General features: G+C 43.7%; 1 protein-coding gene across 50 annotated transcripts in view; it reads left to right on the top strand.

Moving 5' to 3' along the window:
* Nucleotides 1-16932, top strand: part of LOC138513982 (mucin-19) — a 1848798-nt gene that overhangs the window by 760385 nt on the left and 1071481 nt on the right. For all 50 annotated transcript variants that reach the window (XM_069629210.1, XM_069629207.1, XM_069629194.1 and 47 more), the window contains exons 39-40: nt 11083-11212; nt 15313-15559. In XM_069629210.1, coding sequence (XP_069485311.1) covers nt 11083-11212; nt 15313-15559 — 377 coding nt within the window. The remainder of the gene's footprint in view (nt 1-11082; nt 11213-15312; nt 15560-16932) is intronic.

Genomic DNA, 16932 nt, shown 5'->3' with positions numbered 1-16932 from the left:
TTCCAAGCCAGCTCTCTGGTGAACAATTTGGTTCACCGAACATATGTGGAGATTATTTGATTATCCGCATATGCGTTCAGACGGTGAACTTTGAGAAGTTGTAGAATTAAAAGAACATTTACGTACTAAACGTGCATCTTTTTTTCAATTCATTTCTACCCGTTGCATCCAGCCTAGCTTTAGCAATCATTTAATTACTGACAAACTATCACACAATAGCTGGTCATGGGGATTTAAGACTATAGGGCCTCATTATGAGGCTGGCGGAATGGGTTTACCGGCACCGGCAAACCCATTCCACATTATTACGAGGTTGCCTTGCGGTACCCGCTCAGAACGTCTGGTCAGACCAGACGTCCTTTGCGGGTCCCGCAAGGAAACCGTTATTAGCTCCATACCCATTCCCATTGAGCCCTGTGGGGGCTCAAATGGGTATGGGGATTGGTTTTGTGAATCAGCAATTACTGGGTCCTCCAAGGTTGGAATGATCCGGTAATTCCTCATTTACAGAACCCGGACGCGATTTTGGAAGCAGCCATGGCGCTAATAGCACCATGGCTATCTCCAAACTCGTAATGAGGCCCTATGTTGTCAAAATTTTCACACCATGCCAAGTTTGTATAAGAGAAGCACCAGGACAAAGATGGATAGGTTCATCTGTTAAATTCTGGTGTCTTCTAAGAATATGTGTATCTGAAGTCTGAATGTTCATAATGCAGTCAATACCAGTCGTTATTGACTCCACTGTGAACATTCTGATTGTTTGAGAGAGGGTGAATAACAATCTCCATGTGCTTATAAAAGTTAACTTGATTCTGTGACTAGGGTGACCAGATTTTTTTTTTAAAACAGGCTGGGCAATAGACTAGCAGGAGTACAGTTTTAGCGGAGATAACACAGATGAAGGACTAAAACACAAATTGGACTCTGATAAAACTAGCCTACTTCCGTGTCGGCAACCTATTACGGCGCAAATTGTGGGCTTGTGTTCACAGGCACAGTACTCTCATTGGAGGAGATAGGCCAGGGGGGAAGGGAGAGGAAATGGGGAAGTGAAAAGCGATCAAGGAGCATGGCCCTGATTTTGGCATTTGTCAATCAGTAAAAAATCGGACTGTAGCCACCTGTCCCTCCAATCCCATCCCGGGACAGGGTTTTAAAACTTAAAAAATTCTCTGGACGCCAGGACTAAGGTGCAAGTACCGGGACAGTCCCAGCAAAACCTGGAGGTCTGGTCACTCTACACGTGACCCGTAGGAAGACAAGATATTCCTAGGGACCATTCCAGGGCCATGGGCCTCGAGCCACACTGAAGACCCAAACTGCTGCCTCCATCCAAAATATATTCTGGCGCCCTTAGTCTGTCCATGAACTCCAGGCCTTGCATTAACAGCTGCGTTCTTATCACCTTATTGCCTACATAATCAGCACTTTGCTGACAAAAACGGCTTAATAGCTTTTCGTAAGTGGACATTTAGTGCTTCAACTTGCCATGCAGAGCACAATAAACATGTCGACTGATGATATGTAGCCACTAACACACTCCCATGACAATAGGAGTGGGTTAATGGTATGGACACCATTATAACTAAGGCTTTCTGTGGGATGTCGGTAAGGATTTTTCCATATTTATTTTTCTCCGAATTTATCGGTATTTATTAACTGTCATAAACGGTCATTTCAAGCCCGTATTTTCTGCATTTATTGAAAGAGACATGCAAGACACAAGTGAGAGATTCCACATTAGCTAAATTTTTCTCATAGCAACAAATGGCTGCTCCTGGGATTGCTGATGACTTAAGATATATGTTGTCAGGAATTAGTAGAACTTTGAAACAATTTTTCACATCACTTTTGCAGAGGCATAGCCAGGGCCTGAAGCTGATGCAGTTGGGCCCACCGCAGTAATATTAACATCTGTAAATGCCCGCACAGTGCTGCTGAGTGGGCATGTACAGATTTTGGGTGGGCCTTGTCTGCTCAGGCCCTACCCTGCCTACGCCTCTGTACTTTTGAACTCTCCATGCTGCCAGCCTGAAATGCCATTGGCCTGCAATGTTTGATAGACTGCATGGGGAATCAAGCAGAAAAAACGGCTTTTTTATTTTTTGCATTCTTACAAATAAATATAGATGGAAAGCAAATTGATTCCTATCTGTACTTATTGGTAAAAATCAGTAAAAACAGGGCGCCTTTATTATAATCTATTCAAACCATGCGTCCCCCCCCCAAGTACCATTTTGAAATGGGTCCCTACAAACTTTGATTCCTGTTCTGCTGGCTCTGCATTTCAGTTTTGTAACTAATATTTTGATTAGCATAATATCCAACACTTTGCTTGGACACTGTTGTGCCTTCGTCATTTTGATAGAAGTTGTGATGCTGGAAATGCCTTATGGAGGGGCAGGGTCTTCTGTCCATGTCCTACCACTTCTCTGTGTTTTCCTTATGTTTTCTGCCACTTAGGTCCAGCCTGGACCTCTGGCAGTGCAGCTCTTCATTTTACTTTTTGGCACCCATGGGTGGGGGTACACCCTTGTACCCCTTATGTGTGTTTTTGGGCACCTCTGTGCTGCCAACAGAGCAGGGTATGAGCTGGTGGCAGCTACATGCTGATTTGGCAGTAGCGTTGAGTGTCCTCCATTTTTGGGATATCCAGGCCCTGCCATAAACGAAGGCAAGATGACCACTGTGGCCTCTTTGTTTCTATTGCCTTTTACCTTGTTTCCGAAAGACCTGGGATGCCCTCTCTCTGTTACCTTCGTCCTGAGTGGCTACTTGGTGGAAATCCTATATATGGCTCTGGGGTTGCCTCCTGTAAAACTGGCCGGAGCCTTCCCAGGGGCTGTGTGTTGTGGGTACACTCTAGGGGTGGGACCCATGTGAATGGAGTTGGGTGTCAACTTATATTCTCAGTTGTGGGTGTCTGGTTTCTGTGTGTGTGACACAATGAATGAGACAGCCCTGACTGAAACTGACATGAATGCAGTGTAGTGTGCTCAATGGCTGGGTAATCCACATTCTTTGTTATGGGTGTCTGGGTGGAGTGAATGGCCCGAATGCCTGTGAGCCCGATTGGCTGCCTGCATGAATACTCTTCTGCATGATTGGCTGACTGAGCCTGGCTCAGCCAGAGGGAATGTGGAACAGATGTTTATATCTGGGGACCTCTCACTTACCAATTTGTTCAGAAGCTGAAGTCGAAGCTTAGCAAGGGGAATCTGTTCCTTGAAGTCCAGCTTGAGGAGAAGTCTGCTGATGCAATTTCTCCAATGTAATCCGAAAGCTGTCATGTCTCCCAAGGACTGATCCAGAGAGGACCTGCAAAGGAGACCTCTTCCGGAGCTACAATGGACCATTGTGCAACATCCTACTCTTCATCCAAATAGCCCTGGAAGACGGTCCTGTGTGCCTGCTGTCCGGGGAAGAGGTCTTTGTGATTCCTGAAGAAGAGTGTCTGGACATCTCGAGTCGGAGAAGTCCATTGGTGTCGCCCAGGGTCCAGAGGTGCATTTCGTGACCGCTGGAAGCCATTGCTGTCTACCTGCTGGACAACTGGAGCTGCAAAAGTTCCAAACTGCTTAAGAACATTTCAAAAGACATCCTTGCCATCATCACTGACCACTTTTTCCAGCCAGAGAGAGTCCAGAGTTGCTGGGTGCAGAGGAAAGCGTGCCGGCCACCAGAAGCTAATAAAAATGTCCTGAGGGTCCAGACTTGGTGGGAGTCCAATGTCGACTCCAATGGTCGAGTCCAAGTCACCAGAAGCTGTCCAGAGGTCTGTATTGCAGCACTGAAGAACCGAAAGTCGGATAACCACGTAAATCCGAAATTTGACACCAAAAGTGACTTATGCACCCAATGACGCCCAAAGTCATCAACGGGTCCCAGGGGTCTTTCTCTCACCTGCCAAGCCTTTAAGGAGACCACAGCAAGTTTCATCTTCACAGGACTTCTACAGTCAGAGAAATCGTCAACCAAAGGAGAGCATTGCGAAGTGTAACACTGCTGCATTTCATTGCAACTGACTGTGAAGTAGATGATGGTTTTGTCGAGAAGCCTTAAGTGTATGTTTGGATGGCTGCTGCTGTGGTACTGTCGCAGCATTGCTACTCGCATTGACCCCTCTTGGGATGGACCTGGCTGCTCAACCATACTGCTGACCTGTGTGGTTCGGACTTGTTCCCGGGGGTTGGGTCCCTTTTGCCAGGGGGTCGAGGTTGTTGTGGTGCACCCAAACAGTGCCGCATACAATCTTGCCTAACACTCCTCCATGCAGGGGAAGTACTGTTCCATTGCAATAAAGCCCGAGATCCCAAAGAAGCTATCTGCAATGTGCAGCTGCAGGTCTCCTGGCGCTCAGACATATTCTGACTGCATTTAACTATACTTGGGATCTAGGTGTCAGATTCCTGGGCCAATTTGTGGGAATGGAAGTAGTTATTCTCAGAATTGTTTTTGGAGATGTTGACATTTTTCGAACGACCCAGTTTGTGTATCTTCTCCAAACTCTCAGCCTTCTGTAGACCGTAAGTCTAGATAGCATATCCCTCATACCGGTTACTGCTTTTCCCCAGACCCACATGCCTACTCTTGCGTTCCCTTAATACTATGCTGACCTTTTTGCTGAGTATCTCAAGTTTAAAGTTGTAGATAGTCAAATTATGAATTTAAAGTGTGATTTTAAGAAATGTGACTAAGTTTTGATATTGAGATTAATGAGTTATCATGAATGTGTTTTAGTAAAAATTATATTGTGCCGCAGTATTTTTAGAAACTGTGAAAATGCTATCTGAATTTCATTTGGATGTTTTTCTTTTCTTGTTTGTTTTCTTTTTTATTATGTTTATTGTTTTATGTGAAAAGCTGGGTTTCGGCTATTACACATTAATACAAATAAAAAATAGGTCAATTTTCAGAGCAAAGGTTTTTGAAGGCTGGCTAGTCATGCCTGTTTGAGCCTTTGATTAAACCCAACACTTGCCATTAGTCATTTTAAATAGTGTTTTTTCCTTTTGGGCCTATAATAAATGTAGCATTTTTAGAACTGTACAAGTGTAATCCTTGGTATTTCACTGTGTGGACCCTTTGTGGACCCTTGACCCCACCCCCCTCATTTGAGATTTAGCCTTGGCCTCTCTCTATGCTACCTTATTTGGTTTGGCTAACTCCCATAACAAGGGCGGCCTCCTTAACATCTGTCCACCAGGCCAGAGTTTAGAAATACATTCTAACAGATAGTACAGTTAATGGCTTTGCTCAGCTGGAGTAACACACCTTGCTAACCTAACCCTAGGTTGGCTTTTCCAAGTCCTATCCCAGATAGACTTTGAAAGGCCCTCTTAACATCCACTTTTCCCTCATCATATAAGACTGCTACTGTCATCGGGATCATGAAATAGAGAATGACCAAAATTTTGAATACTGAAATTTGAGACCCCCTTTTTACAATGCATATTTGTGGGGCGGTGGAGCTAAGCAAATAAAAAGGGTTAAGGGGTATTGTGGGTGATTGTGGGGGCTTCCGCCACATTTATATACGGTAAAAAGGGGTAAAATTATTCAGTATTTTGGGTTTCAAAATTATATTCGTAGCAATCACGTAGATCCTTATATCCATCTTCTTAAACCAGGTCTAGGTCCTAACTGTCCTGCCAACTTTCGCCCTGTCTCTTCTACCACACTGTTCCAAAATCCTAGAGCAAGTAGTATTCAATTGACTGACAGAGTTCCTTGATACTCAACCTCTGGGACTCTCTTCAATCTGCCTTCTTTGCTGCCACTTTGAGCCCCCAGACCTGTGTTGCCCACTCTATGCACTCACCCCTCCCCGCTCGCACTTCTCGATCCTCTGCCACCCTGCCTCCCTGCCTGCCCCCGTCCCTGATTGGTGTGTTTTTCTAATTCAGGAAGGGCTACTGCTTGTGCCCTCCACGCTCTCCTTCCTTGATTTTTTTGGAAGCAGGTGAGTGCTTGTGGCCCAAGACCCTCCTCGGACTTCATTACTGTCAATTTGAGCCCCCAGGCCTGTGTTGCCCCCTATGTGCACCCACCCCTCCCCACTTGCACTTCTCGATCCTCTGCTGTCCCTCCTCCCTGCCGCCCCCCATCCCTGATTGGCCATCCACACGGTCATAACTGATCCTCTCAGGGCAGCCCTCTGCCCATGATGCCCCTACGGCTAAGGACCCCGAGGCAAAGGGTGGCTCCAACAGAGGCAACTTCAGAACGTGTCAGCAGGTGTCTGCAGGGGAAGCCAGTGACCTGCCATCAACCAGCAGCAACCAAAAAAAGTAAGTGTGGCATGGGTGGGGAGTAGAGCAATTGCTCTACTCTGCAAAACCCTGCCACTCAACATTATTTTACCTCTTAACTGTAAATGTTACCAATCCTCCATTTGGGTGGAACTGTGAACATTGGCTTACCCATTTTGCCTAAAACTGTCTCCAGACGCATCTGCCTGCATAGTGCCTGGCGACCACCACCTTGTCTCCCCTCTCCCTCCCATTGGCTGACTCACCTACGGCTAGGTGCTAGCAGGTGGAAGCCTGGGACCAGCCGTCAACCAACATCGACCAACCAGGTGGGTGTGGCATGGGTAGGGAGTAGAACACTTAGATGGTATTATGAATGTTACTCTGCGTCGCTTCTAGATAGAAATGTGAATGTTATCATGTCCCAAACTTAAACTGAATTGTGGATGTTGCCATATGCCGCACTTAAATGGAAGGGTGAATGGGTACCATGTGCCACACTTAGAGACGAAATCGTGACCTTGAGCCTGCGTCGCATCTAGATAGAATTGTACATATTAGCATGTCCAACACTTTGATAGAATTGTGCATGTTAGCATGTCCCACACATAGATCGAATTGTAAATGATAGCATATCCCACACTAAGATGAAATTGTGAATGGTAGCATGTGCCACACTTAGATGGAATTTTGAATGGTAGCATGTGCCAAACTTAGATAGAATTGTAAATGTTAGCATGTCTCACACCTAGATAGAATTGTGAATGGTAGCGTGTGCCACACTTATATGGAATTGAGAATGGTAGCATCTGCCACACTTAGAGACGAAATTGTGACCTTCACCCTGTGTAGCATCTAGATAGAATTGTACATATTAGCAGATCCAACACTTTGATAGAATTGTGCATGTTAGCATGTCCCACACTTAGATAGAACTTTGCATGTTAGCATGTTCCACACTTAGATGGAATTGTGAATGATAGCATGTGCCACACCCAGAAGTAACTTTGAATGGTAGCATATGCCACACTTAGATAGAAGTATAAATGTTAGCATGTCCCACACCTAGATAGAAATGTGAATGGTAGCATATCCCACACTTAGATGGAATTGTGAATGGTAGCAAGTGCCACACTTAGATAGAATTGTAAATGTTAGCATCTCCCCCAGCTAGATAGAATGGTGAATGGTAGCATGTGAAGCACTTAGAGATGAAATTGTGAACATTAGCCTGAGTCACATCTAGATAGAAATGCAATCGTCAACATGTCCCACACTTAGACGGATTTCTGAATGGTAGCATGTACCACACTTAGATAGAATTGTGAATGTTAACATGTGCCACACTTAGATGACATCATGAGCATTAGCCTTGGGTGGAGTTGTGAACATTAGCGTGAATCGCACCTAGATATAAATGCAAATGTAATTATTAGCATGCCCCACACATATGTTACTCTGTACCCTGTTTTCCTGTTCCCCATGCGGTTGCTATTTATCCGTATGCCCCGCCCTCCTGTCACTGTAAGCCCAGCCCCCTGTCACTATGTGTCCGTGTGTCACTATTTTCCCTGCCATCCTGTTCACGTGCCTGGTCTCGGGCGCTTTAAAGATAACCATCAGATCACATCACTACTCTTACTCTCTACTATACATCATCACAAAACTAGAACACAGCTATACCCTTGACAAATGTGGCCTAGATGTTCACATATGAATACTACCCCATGATCACTTCATCACCCTAATAAAACACAGCTTGCCGATGACATTTCCGGCCCAGTTGCTCACATAAGCGTCCTTCAGGCCTAACCCCGCCAGAACCCAGTCTGGGTGTCCACCCACCAGACTGCACACATCCAACTGATTTCTTCATCACCACACCTAACGCTAGGATGCAGCTACCATCCGGCAATTACATCAGCTGCACGCATATCTGGTGCACCCATGCACCCTTCGACACCATTCTCTCTCTACTGACCAGAACTGCGGTTCCCGAGGGCATTCAAACTACCAGCGCTTTGAGATCATACCAATGATATATAGAGCGCTATACAAATGCCAAGTAACATAACATAACATAACATAACAGAAAGACTTTGGTTCCATTGTTCTCATGGACTCAGCATCCCAGTGGCTCCTTCTTCCAAGGTGGATCCATCCTCAGAGGGAATCATCGAGTGAATCTGATACTCTGCCACCTTGACTGCCAAGGCACCACAGGTACTGTGGCGATGAAGAGCATCTTCTAGCCTCAGGAGTCATCTAGGGCTCCCAGATTTGTCCTGGATCCTGTTCTCCTGTGTCCTCTCAGGTACTTTGGGGTGATAGAATATTTTAAAGGAAAGTACAAGGTTATTGATCAATATTGGACTGGGCTGTAAAAGACAAGATAAGTTAGCTTTTCCATTACAGGTTGCCCAGGTGGGGGGGAATCTTCACAAAGAATTGTAAATTGAGTCTTAATAGAGCATTCTAACACTGTTCGCAACTATCCTGCCTTTCTTTTCTATTCTATGCTGATACACATCACTTAAGAATTCACATGCCTATTTAAAACTGTCTGTAGTTAGTACATCTATTACTTAATTTAAGTTTTGCATGGTCGCACATAGAGTGTATATATTTGCCATTCTTTGAATAAGTATTTCCATGTACAGAGTGTTATTGTTTCTGAGTATATGCTTGGGTAGCAAACATCATTTTATATAAAGAAGCTGTGTTATCAGCTAACATAGTGGGCCTCATCACGAGTTGGGCGGTAACGCCGGCGCTAATAGCGCTGGCGTTATCAGCCCTACCGCCAAACCCACCGGCGCTATTAGCGCCGGATCATGGGTTTGGCGGAACGGGAAATCCACATTCCCCATTGAGCCCATTCTGGAATGCCCCATTCCCCATTGGGCTCAATGGGGAAATTTCCTGCTTTTACTGCTGGCGGATTTCCCGCTTGTGGTAAACGTGCCAAAAATCGGCAAAATCTCGGCGGATTTCACCCAGCTCAGAGCTGGGGGGAAATCAGCCGAAGCCGTGATTTGGCGGACCCTTAAATCCGGCGGTAACAGCGCTACCGACGGATTTAAGGGCTACCGCCAAACTCATGATGAGGCCCAGTGTGTGGACATTCCTTTGTGGCAACCAGCCTGAATCACCTTCTGAAAGCTTAAGTCTGCTTGCTCCTCCATTGCTACCAAATTGAGAGCCCTGGCTTGGGTGTTCTGTGGCTTTACCCTCCCATATCGAGGGCAGAAGTACAGATACCCACCTCCAGTCTTTACAGAACTGATATTCCATATGTTTTTCTCTGTAGATGTCTGCAAGTTGTAAAAGAGCGGTTATGAGTAGGTTACTGATAAAAGAAACAGGATTTACAAGTGCTGAAGGAGATTGCTGAACAAATATTGTGAACACCCACTGACCCTGTTTTTCTGACAAATGTCTTGACGCACTTAAAAATCGAAAGAAACACGGGAAGGGTCAGTAAAAGGAGGGGGAGGGAGCGAAAAACAAGAGAAAGGGGTTAGGCAAAGAAGCAAAAAAGGAGAGGTTAATGGAGCGAAATTTTGGGACTGGGGGCGCGATTTCCCCGTTAATTAAAAAGGAATTTAAAAAACATTCAATCAAAAAAACAAGTCATCACAAAATGGGCATTCTTTCCGACCTTATGACATACACTGATTTAGAGGTTTTCTAATAATTCTGTCTCTGTTTTGTAAATATTAATGAAGGCACACATCTCTCAAATGTTCAATATATCTTGTACAGATTTGGTATGCAAAGACAAATGCACGTAATCTATATCGGCAAGTACGAGAGAGTAATGTCATTAGGCATCTTATCAAGACTCAAGCTGTGACATTCCCTCCCTCTAACTAAGAGGGCAATAACGATTCTGCTAAAATTCTGACATCCGATATTTTCAAAACGATATTTTGTATAAATAGATAAACTATACAATTCTGCCTGCAGGCTTCCTTCCTTCTGAGTCTGCTTACTTCTCCCAAGACAAGATACCCTATTGATGAATATTAGCGCTAGAATATATATGAATTCATATAATTCCAGCCAATCAGAGAGGCTGAAGTACTTGGGGGGGCCTAATTGTCTGGAATGCATGCTATTCCAGTAACAGGAGTGTGCAGAAAGTTCCAGTCCCCAGAATGATTAAAACTCCCACATGCCGGATGTTTTGGCCTCTCTGGTTGAGGGTATCTCTACCAGTCATAAAGATTGTAGGCATAGCCAAGTTGACTTTCACATTACCAAGCGTAATTGTGTTTGGGCGGTTGGAGGGTGGTCTGCTCATTCTGCTATTCCGCATACTTTCTTTATGCTGGTAGAGTTGCATTGCAGCTGAAAGCGGACGGGAAAGCTACTGAGCATCCTGCATAATTGGTAAGAAAATGAAGATGGTGCACCCATCCCCTTTGCTATGTTCTCACACTCATTGTGCCCTGGGAGGCCACTGGATTGGTCACTCTAGCCGCCACCATGCATGCAAATATCCTAACGTGATACGCGACACAAGTATGTCACTGCTCAAAAAATAAAGGGCTGGTCCCAGTGCTCGAGCAGGAGGAACCAGCAGTAGGCAGAAAGACAACCAGTGTCCCCCCTGTGTGATGCACCTGACACAGATATTAGCGCTTAATCATGAAGCTCATTTGCAGCTGAATACTCAATACCATATGATGACACTCTCCTGATTAGTCTTCGCTCTTTCGATTTGAAAAATGTGAATTCAAGTTTGCCATTGTTTTTTTATAGTTCAATTTTTTTCTCTTTATTAATACTGTTTTGGTCCGTTTTTGTTGTATTATCTTTTTAGAAATGCGTAGAAATTACCTGCATCAGTGACAACGCCCTCAATGACACATTGTGCACATTACTTGGAAACTACGCTAAAACCTGTTTTGATAATGACATACGTCTACCCGACTGGAAAAAGGGCATTTGTGGTAAGAATTGTTTGCATAACAACCTGTCTAATTGCATTCTCATTAGGGCTGTACCGAATGGCATATTTAGTATTCGGCAGAATACCGAATAGTTTGCCAACTATTCGGCCGAAGCCGAATATGAAGCCGAATAGTTGCTTTATTTAATAAATCATGTTCCAAACTTTAAAAAAAACACCTATTAAAAAAACGAATAAAGCACCATATTAAATTCATTCTATACTTTTATTTCTCTTCATTGTATTTAATGTAGCATCTTTATTTAAAGTATAAAAGCCAGAAATAAAGCAGATTTAACCAAAATGAAGGGACCAAATGTACAGAAGATTGTTGCATATTCAGTGCCAGTTAAAGTAGGAGGCTTCACAAATGCAAAAGGACTGCCTTTGTGAATCAGATGCATTACGTTCTCTATCCAATTGCAAAGTCAATGTGGTTGAGTTTCGAAACTTCTTTGCAGCTCACGTAGAAATGTATAAATTGGTTCATGTTGGCGCATGCAGGACACAAGTTAAGAGGTAATGTGAAATGCGTGAACTCCATCTCACATCTATTCACCACACCCAAACAAATGCTGCTCACTTTTCACTTATCCTAGCCACTCTTTCTCATCAATAGACAAACATATGCAACTTATTATTTCCTGATAAAATAACAGATATTGTTAAACTCAGGACCCAAGTCCTTAAAAAAAGAAAAGGGGGGGGGACTATGACATACGCAATGGGAAGTGACATGACAGGAATGGAAAGTATCTATGCACATTTCTTTCAGTTTGTTTATTCCAATAAACAAAGTGCACTTTTCATATAAACATTAGCCAAAAGAAAAGATGTTCCTGTATTGTTGCAGGCTAAATATAAAAGATGAGCACCTTTTTTGTCTGGGAATCTGTATCAAAACATGCCCTAAAGAGCAGATTACAATAGAAGATATTTTTCAGCTGTGTGATAGAAATTTGTCTGGTCTAATTCTATTCAGTTTTGCAAACTGAAGTCTATATTTGCCTTTCTGAGTTCATGTTGCATTGTATTCAAATGAGAATGTCAAAGTATTCGGCAAGTGCCGAATAGCTAGAAACTATTCGGCCGGAGCCGAATAGCTTTTTTTCAGCCGGAATTCGGCCGAATACTTACTCGAAGCCGAAGTTCGGTACACCCCTAATTCTCATATTCGTGTCTATTTTAAAATAATGCATATTCCTAAGAAACATTGTAGGCTAAGTACATCTTAACATAAAACAAGACAGTCTAGCCAATGGTTGGAAAATGTATTGGAATGTGCCAAATGTCTGCCTTGACGTGATTATCTAGAAGTAATGTATAATTCATGAATGTATTCTAAGATACACTGACTAGCTATTTCCAGTAACGAGGTGTACAGGTGACGGGGGAAACTTTAAATAGAGATACCACATGTTATCTTTATAAATCAGACATGGTGAGAGGGAAGAGTTGGAGAAGGAGAAAGAATGAAAGACTGGCGAGGGATATGTATCAGGCATTGGCTGAGACAATACCTATAAAAGGCGAGAAAGCTGAAAGTCTTTAAATAGAAATCTTCATTCACATGTTGATGAATACGCTTAATTTGTTTTGGGAATTTATTTTCAAATTTGTTTATTGGCATTTGTTATTTAGTACATTTACAGGACACCAGGCGTGTCTGCATTTCTAGGATAGTGAGCATTTCAGAATAAAACTTTTAACATTTAACACATTAACATTACAACATTCAACTATCTCCCAGTGTTTACTATTAAGGTGAAGTTGCTTGGTGGAGCGGGGGGGGGGGGGATCCTGGTGGTCTGGAGGGGGGAAAAAGGAGGGGGCCCATGCCTGTGAAAGCCCCGTGGGGTGATAATGTGGTGGTCACAGGTCTTGTCAATTCAGTTCATGGTTCTGTTTCAGTGGGTTCATACCAGTTCATGGGGGCTTGTCATCTGAGGGGTAAAACAGGGAGTCTGTGAGTTCTTTCCAGGCCTCAAGGGTCATACTAGAGTCATCTGTGGATCTGGCCACACTGTCCTCCCAAGCCGCTGTTTCTGCTCGTATCCAGCGTTTCAGTTCAGAGTGGCAGCTTTTCTGTTGGGGCCCAGTCATTTTCTTCCAAGACATTGCCATGGTCCTCTTTGCCAGTATACACATAATGTCCATTAATCTGGTGAGGTGCTTGAGTTTGGCCGGTCTTGTGTATGTGCCGAGCAGACATTCCTCCGGGGTCCATTTGTATCTAGTCACCCCGAGATTGTTGCTTGTCTGCTGTATGGTGGTCCACAGGGATTGTGTCCTAATGCACTTCCAGAACACGTGGATCATTGCTCTGTCCACACCATGTGCAGTTAGATGGCAACGTATTATTGATTTTTGCCAGCCTGGACGGGGTTAGATATGTTCGGTGTAGCAGGTTGAGTTGTATTTGTCTGAATCTGTGGTTCCTGGAGCCAGACTTGGGGAATGTCAAGGCCCTTTCCCATTCTCCATCTGACAGTTCCCGGCCCATGTCTGCTTCCCATTTGTCTCTCAAAGCGGGGTCCCGCGGGTTGGGGACGTCGCTCAGGTGGGCATATTAATTTGTTTTGGGAATGACTTTCCCTACATCAGAGGCATTGTAATCTGTCTGTTAAGTAGTGCAAAGAATTAGGTATCAGTAATGTAAGCCACTTATTACAAGAACATATTAGCATAACTTCATATATAGCAGTATAGCTAGAGGGTAATTCTGCTCCAGTCTGTGCTAACCGCGACAATGACATGACAGAGTGGTCTTTCACTGCTCTGATTGCAGTAAAGGTTTACAAAGCCCTTAGTCTGAGATAATGAGATTGTTTGCTCTGGGTATAGCTCTAGACCCAATGTAATGAAATATAACAAAGAATGTATCCAAAAGATGCCTTTATTACAGGTGTGCCCCTTGAGGACAAGTGTTTCTGGGCAATTATTGTCAATTACTCTCAAAAAACAAGTGTGCCAACTCAAACTGTCTACGTAGTATATAAACTCTGGATAACACTTATGACTAGAAAAATATTAATCCATAGAGACTTCTGTTATTATTGATGTATAAAATAATCATTAAAATATGCATGGTCTTTTTTAATGATTACTTTTATATAAAATGCATGACATGACAGAATATTGAATACTTCAATGTCTGAAATATAGCCCCTCAGCAGTCCTTCCGGTTTCTCTCTGGGGCTTTGGTGCAACCTTTCAGGTTACTTCTCACTGCGAGATGCCTTCTGGTCCATAGCCTACTATATTCCTCTCCCTTCAGCATACTGTGGACTTTTATAGTAGCTCGGCTTCACCAATGAGGTTGCGTTTGAAGCTTCTCTGGTCTCTTCCTCTTTCCACTCGACTGATTCCTTGATTCTCTCTGGGCTTGCCCCTTGATTTCATCTAGGTTTATTTTCTACTCGTTCATCATTGGCCCCGATTAGTACACACCCGATGGAGACGTAGGGTGTAGAAACCCTGTCTTCTGTTTTGAGGCCAGGTGGAAGTACTGGTTCAGCTGCGTGACCTTGTTGCATGATGTTCAGCCTGAGGGTTGGTTCTCTTTGAATCACTCAATTGTCTCAGTCTAGTGGAGGCTGCTGTGCCTCATCAGTGATCCAATTTGAGAGTGTATGCAAAATTCACATGTTCACATGAACAATGTGGGTGTTCACATAAGCAGTGGCTGCTTGCGTTTGTCTCCTGCTCCTCCCCCCCCCCCGGTGATCTGAGTCTGGGTTTTCGAGGAGGAAAGGGTTCACTCCAATTACTGCAAGGGACATTTCTCAGGTTTCTCCACTAAGTTGGGGTAATGTCCCCTTGTATACTCTTGCCTGGGGAAATAGTGATTGGATGGGGCTAAGTTGGAGCAAGAGAGGGGCATGTTTTTATAACAGAGACAACAGAAAAAAGAAGTACAAATACAAATTCAGCTATTTGTACTTTTTTAGTTGAAAATGTCTTTTTGTTTTCTCCATTTTATGCTATATTCAATGTAATATATGTTATATAGGAGTGTAAGGAATGAAATATGATGCTGATGACTTAAAATAATGGAAATTGAGAATGTGTCTTGATTTAACTTCTGGTTATTGCCCACAGCCCAAGCCTGTCCCAGCAATCAGGTTTTCCGTTACTACATGAAAAACTGCAATCGGACTTGTAGTTCCATAGAAAAAGGTGATATGGATTGTGAGGAGCATAGTTTTGTAATGGATGGATGTGGCTGCCCGGAAGGACAATATCTGAAGAATGATGGCAGCTGTGTCACTGCAAAGAATTGCGAATGTGCCCTAAGTTATGGTACAATGAAGCCAGGTGAAACCATAGACATTGACGACAATACGTGGTATGTATGCTTCATGAAATGTTAAAATACTTTCACTATAACCACAAAAAGCATGACATTGGTGTTGTAAAGTTGTGTCTAGTAAATACACTTGTGCATGAGTAGGTTTCTACAACTGGGATATTTTCCACCAGCACCCACTTTCTGTTGGGATGGACCTAGGCAGATAACACCTCCATTCTGTTGCGAGTCCTGAGGATTTCCCTCGTGGTATGAAACACCCACATGGAAACTCAGTAAAGGAATCTGAGTGAAGGGCCAGGACAGTATGCATGTGCAATCGGTCAGACTCTTTCATTCAGATTCAACTGGAGCATCAGAATGAGCCTGCAGATGATCTTCGGCAGTGAATAACCCAGAGCTTTGGCTGCCTTAGGCACACACATTCAGTCACATGTGGGGATTAACGATGTCTAATATGTATAAAGTTGGCGTTTTATTATTAGCCTGGTTATGAATTGTATTTGGAATTGTAGCAGTATGGTTAGGCAGTGAATTGAATTGACATCCCTCCCTCCCTTCCTCCCTTCCATCCTTCCTTATCACCTCCCTGTCCCATTGACATCCCCATGGATATGTGGGGGGCCGGTGTTCCAGGAAAGGAAGGACGAGAGGGGAACGGGAAGTGACGCGTGGTGGGAGGCGGGGTCAGGGGCATTTGGTGTGCATGCATTAATAAAGGTAGATGTGTGAAGCATTGCTCCGTCTCCGTCTAATTATTGCTGCGCCACGCGGTTCAACTAGGGCTCACCCGACGCAATTACACTACCGTGCTCCTTTCTTCCCACCCTTCTCACTTTCACTTTATCTTCTTTGCTTAATTTTCTATTCCTCTTATATTTTCTTTCATGTTTTTTTAAAATGTGCGTGTGTAATGCTTTTCAGTCACACACAGTGGAACAATTTCAACCTTTTGACGCGCCCCACACACAGATCTCAGTTGCCATGACCGTGTTTTGCTGCTTCAGCTCTAAAATAGAAATGTTTGTGTGGCAGGTTGCCCTATGACTGCTACTAGAACAGGGCAGGTGTAGATTATGGATCAAAAAGTGATCTTCTGTTACTTTTGTGCATAAATCTTGAAGTACCAGACATTGGTTGCAGTGGATCGGTTGAATCATTGAGGAAGTAGCAAGTTAGAGCATATTCTTTGATATTATACCTAACCCATCAACAGAGATGTCGTTTTTCCTCCATTCCCGATTTTCCTCTGCGCAATGTTTCCCGATGTTGACATTTCCCGGACGACTGTCGACCTGGCAAATAGCAGCCGGTCCTGTCTTGTAAGTGATTTCAATCCGGCACACACCCAAGTCAATGCCTAGCATGTAATGCACAATTGAAATTCCTATTTATTTTTGTCTAAAAGTTCT

The sequence above is a fragment of the Ambystoma mexicanum genome, chromosome 12 (genome assembly GCF_040938575.1).
Source record: "Ambystoma mexicanum isolate Mex_15411 chromosome 12, UKY_AmexF1_1, whole genome shotgun sequence".
NCBI lineage: Eukaryota > Metazoa > Chordata > Amphibia > Caudata > Ambystomatidae > Ambystoma > Ambystoma mexicanum.
This window is presented reverse-complemented; position numbering and strand designations above follow the sequence as displayed.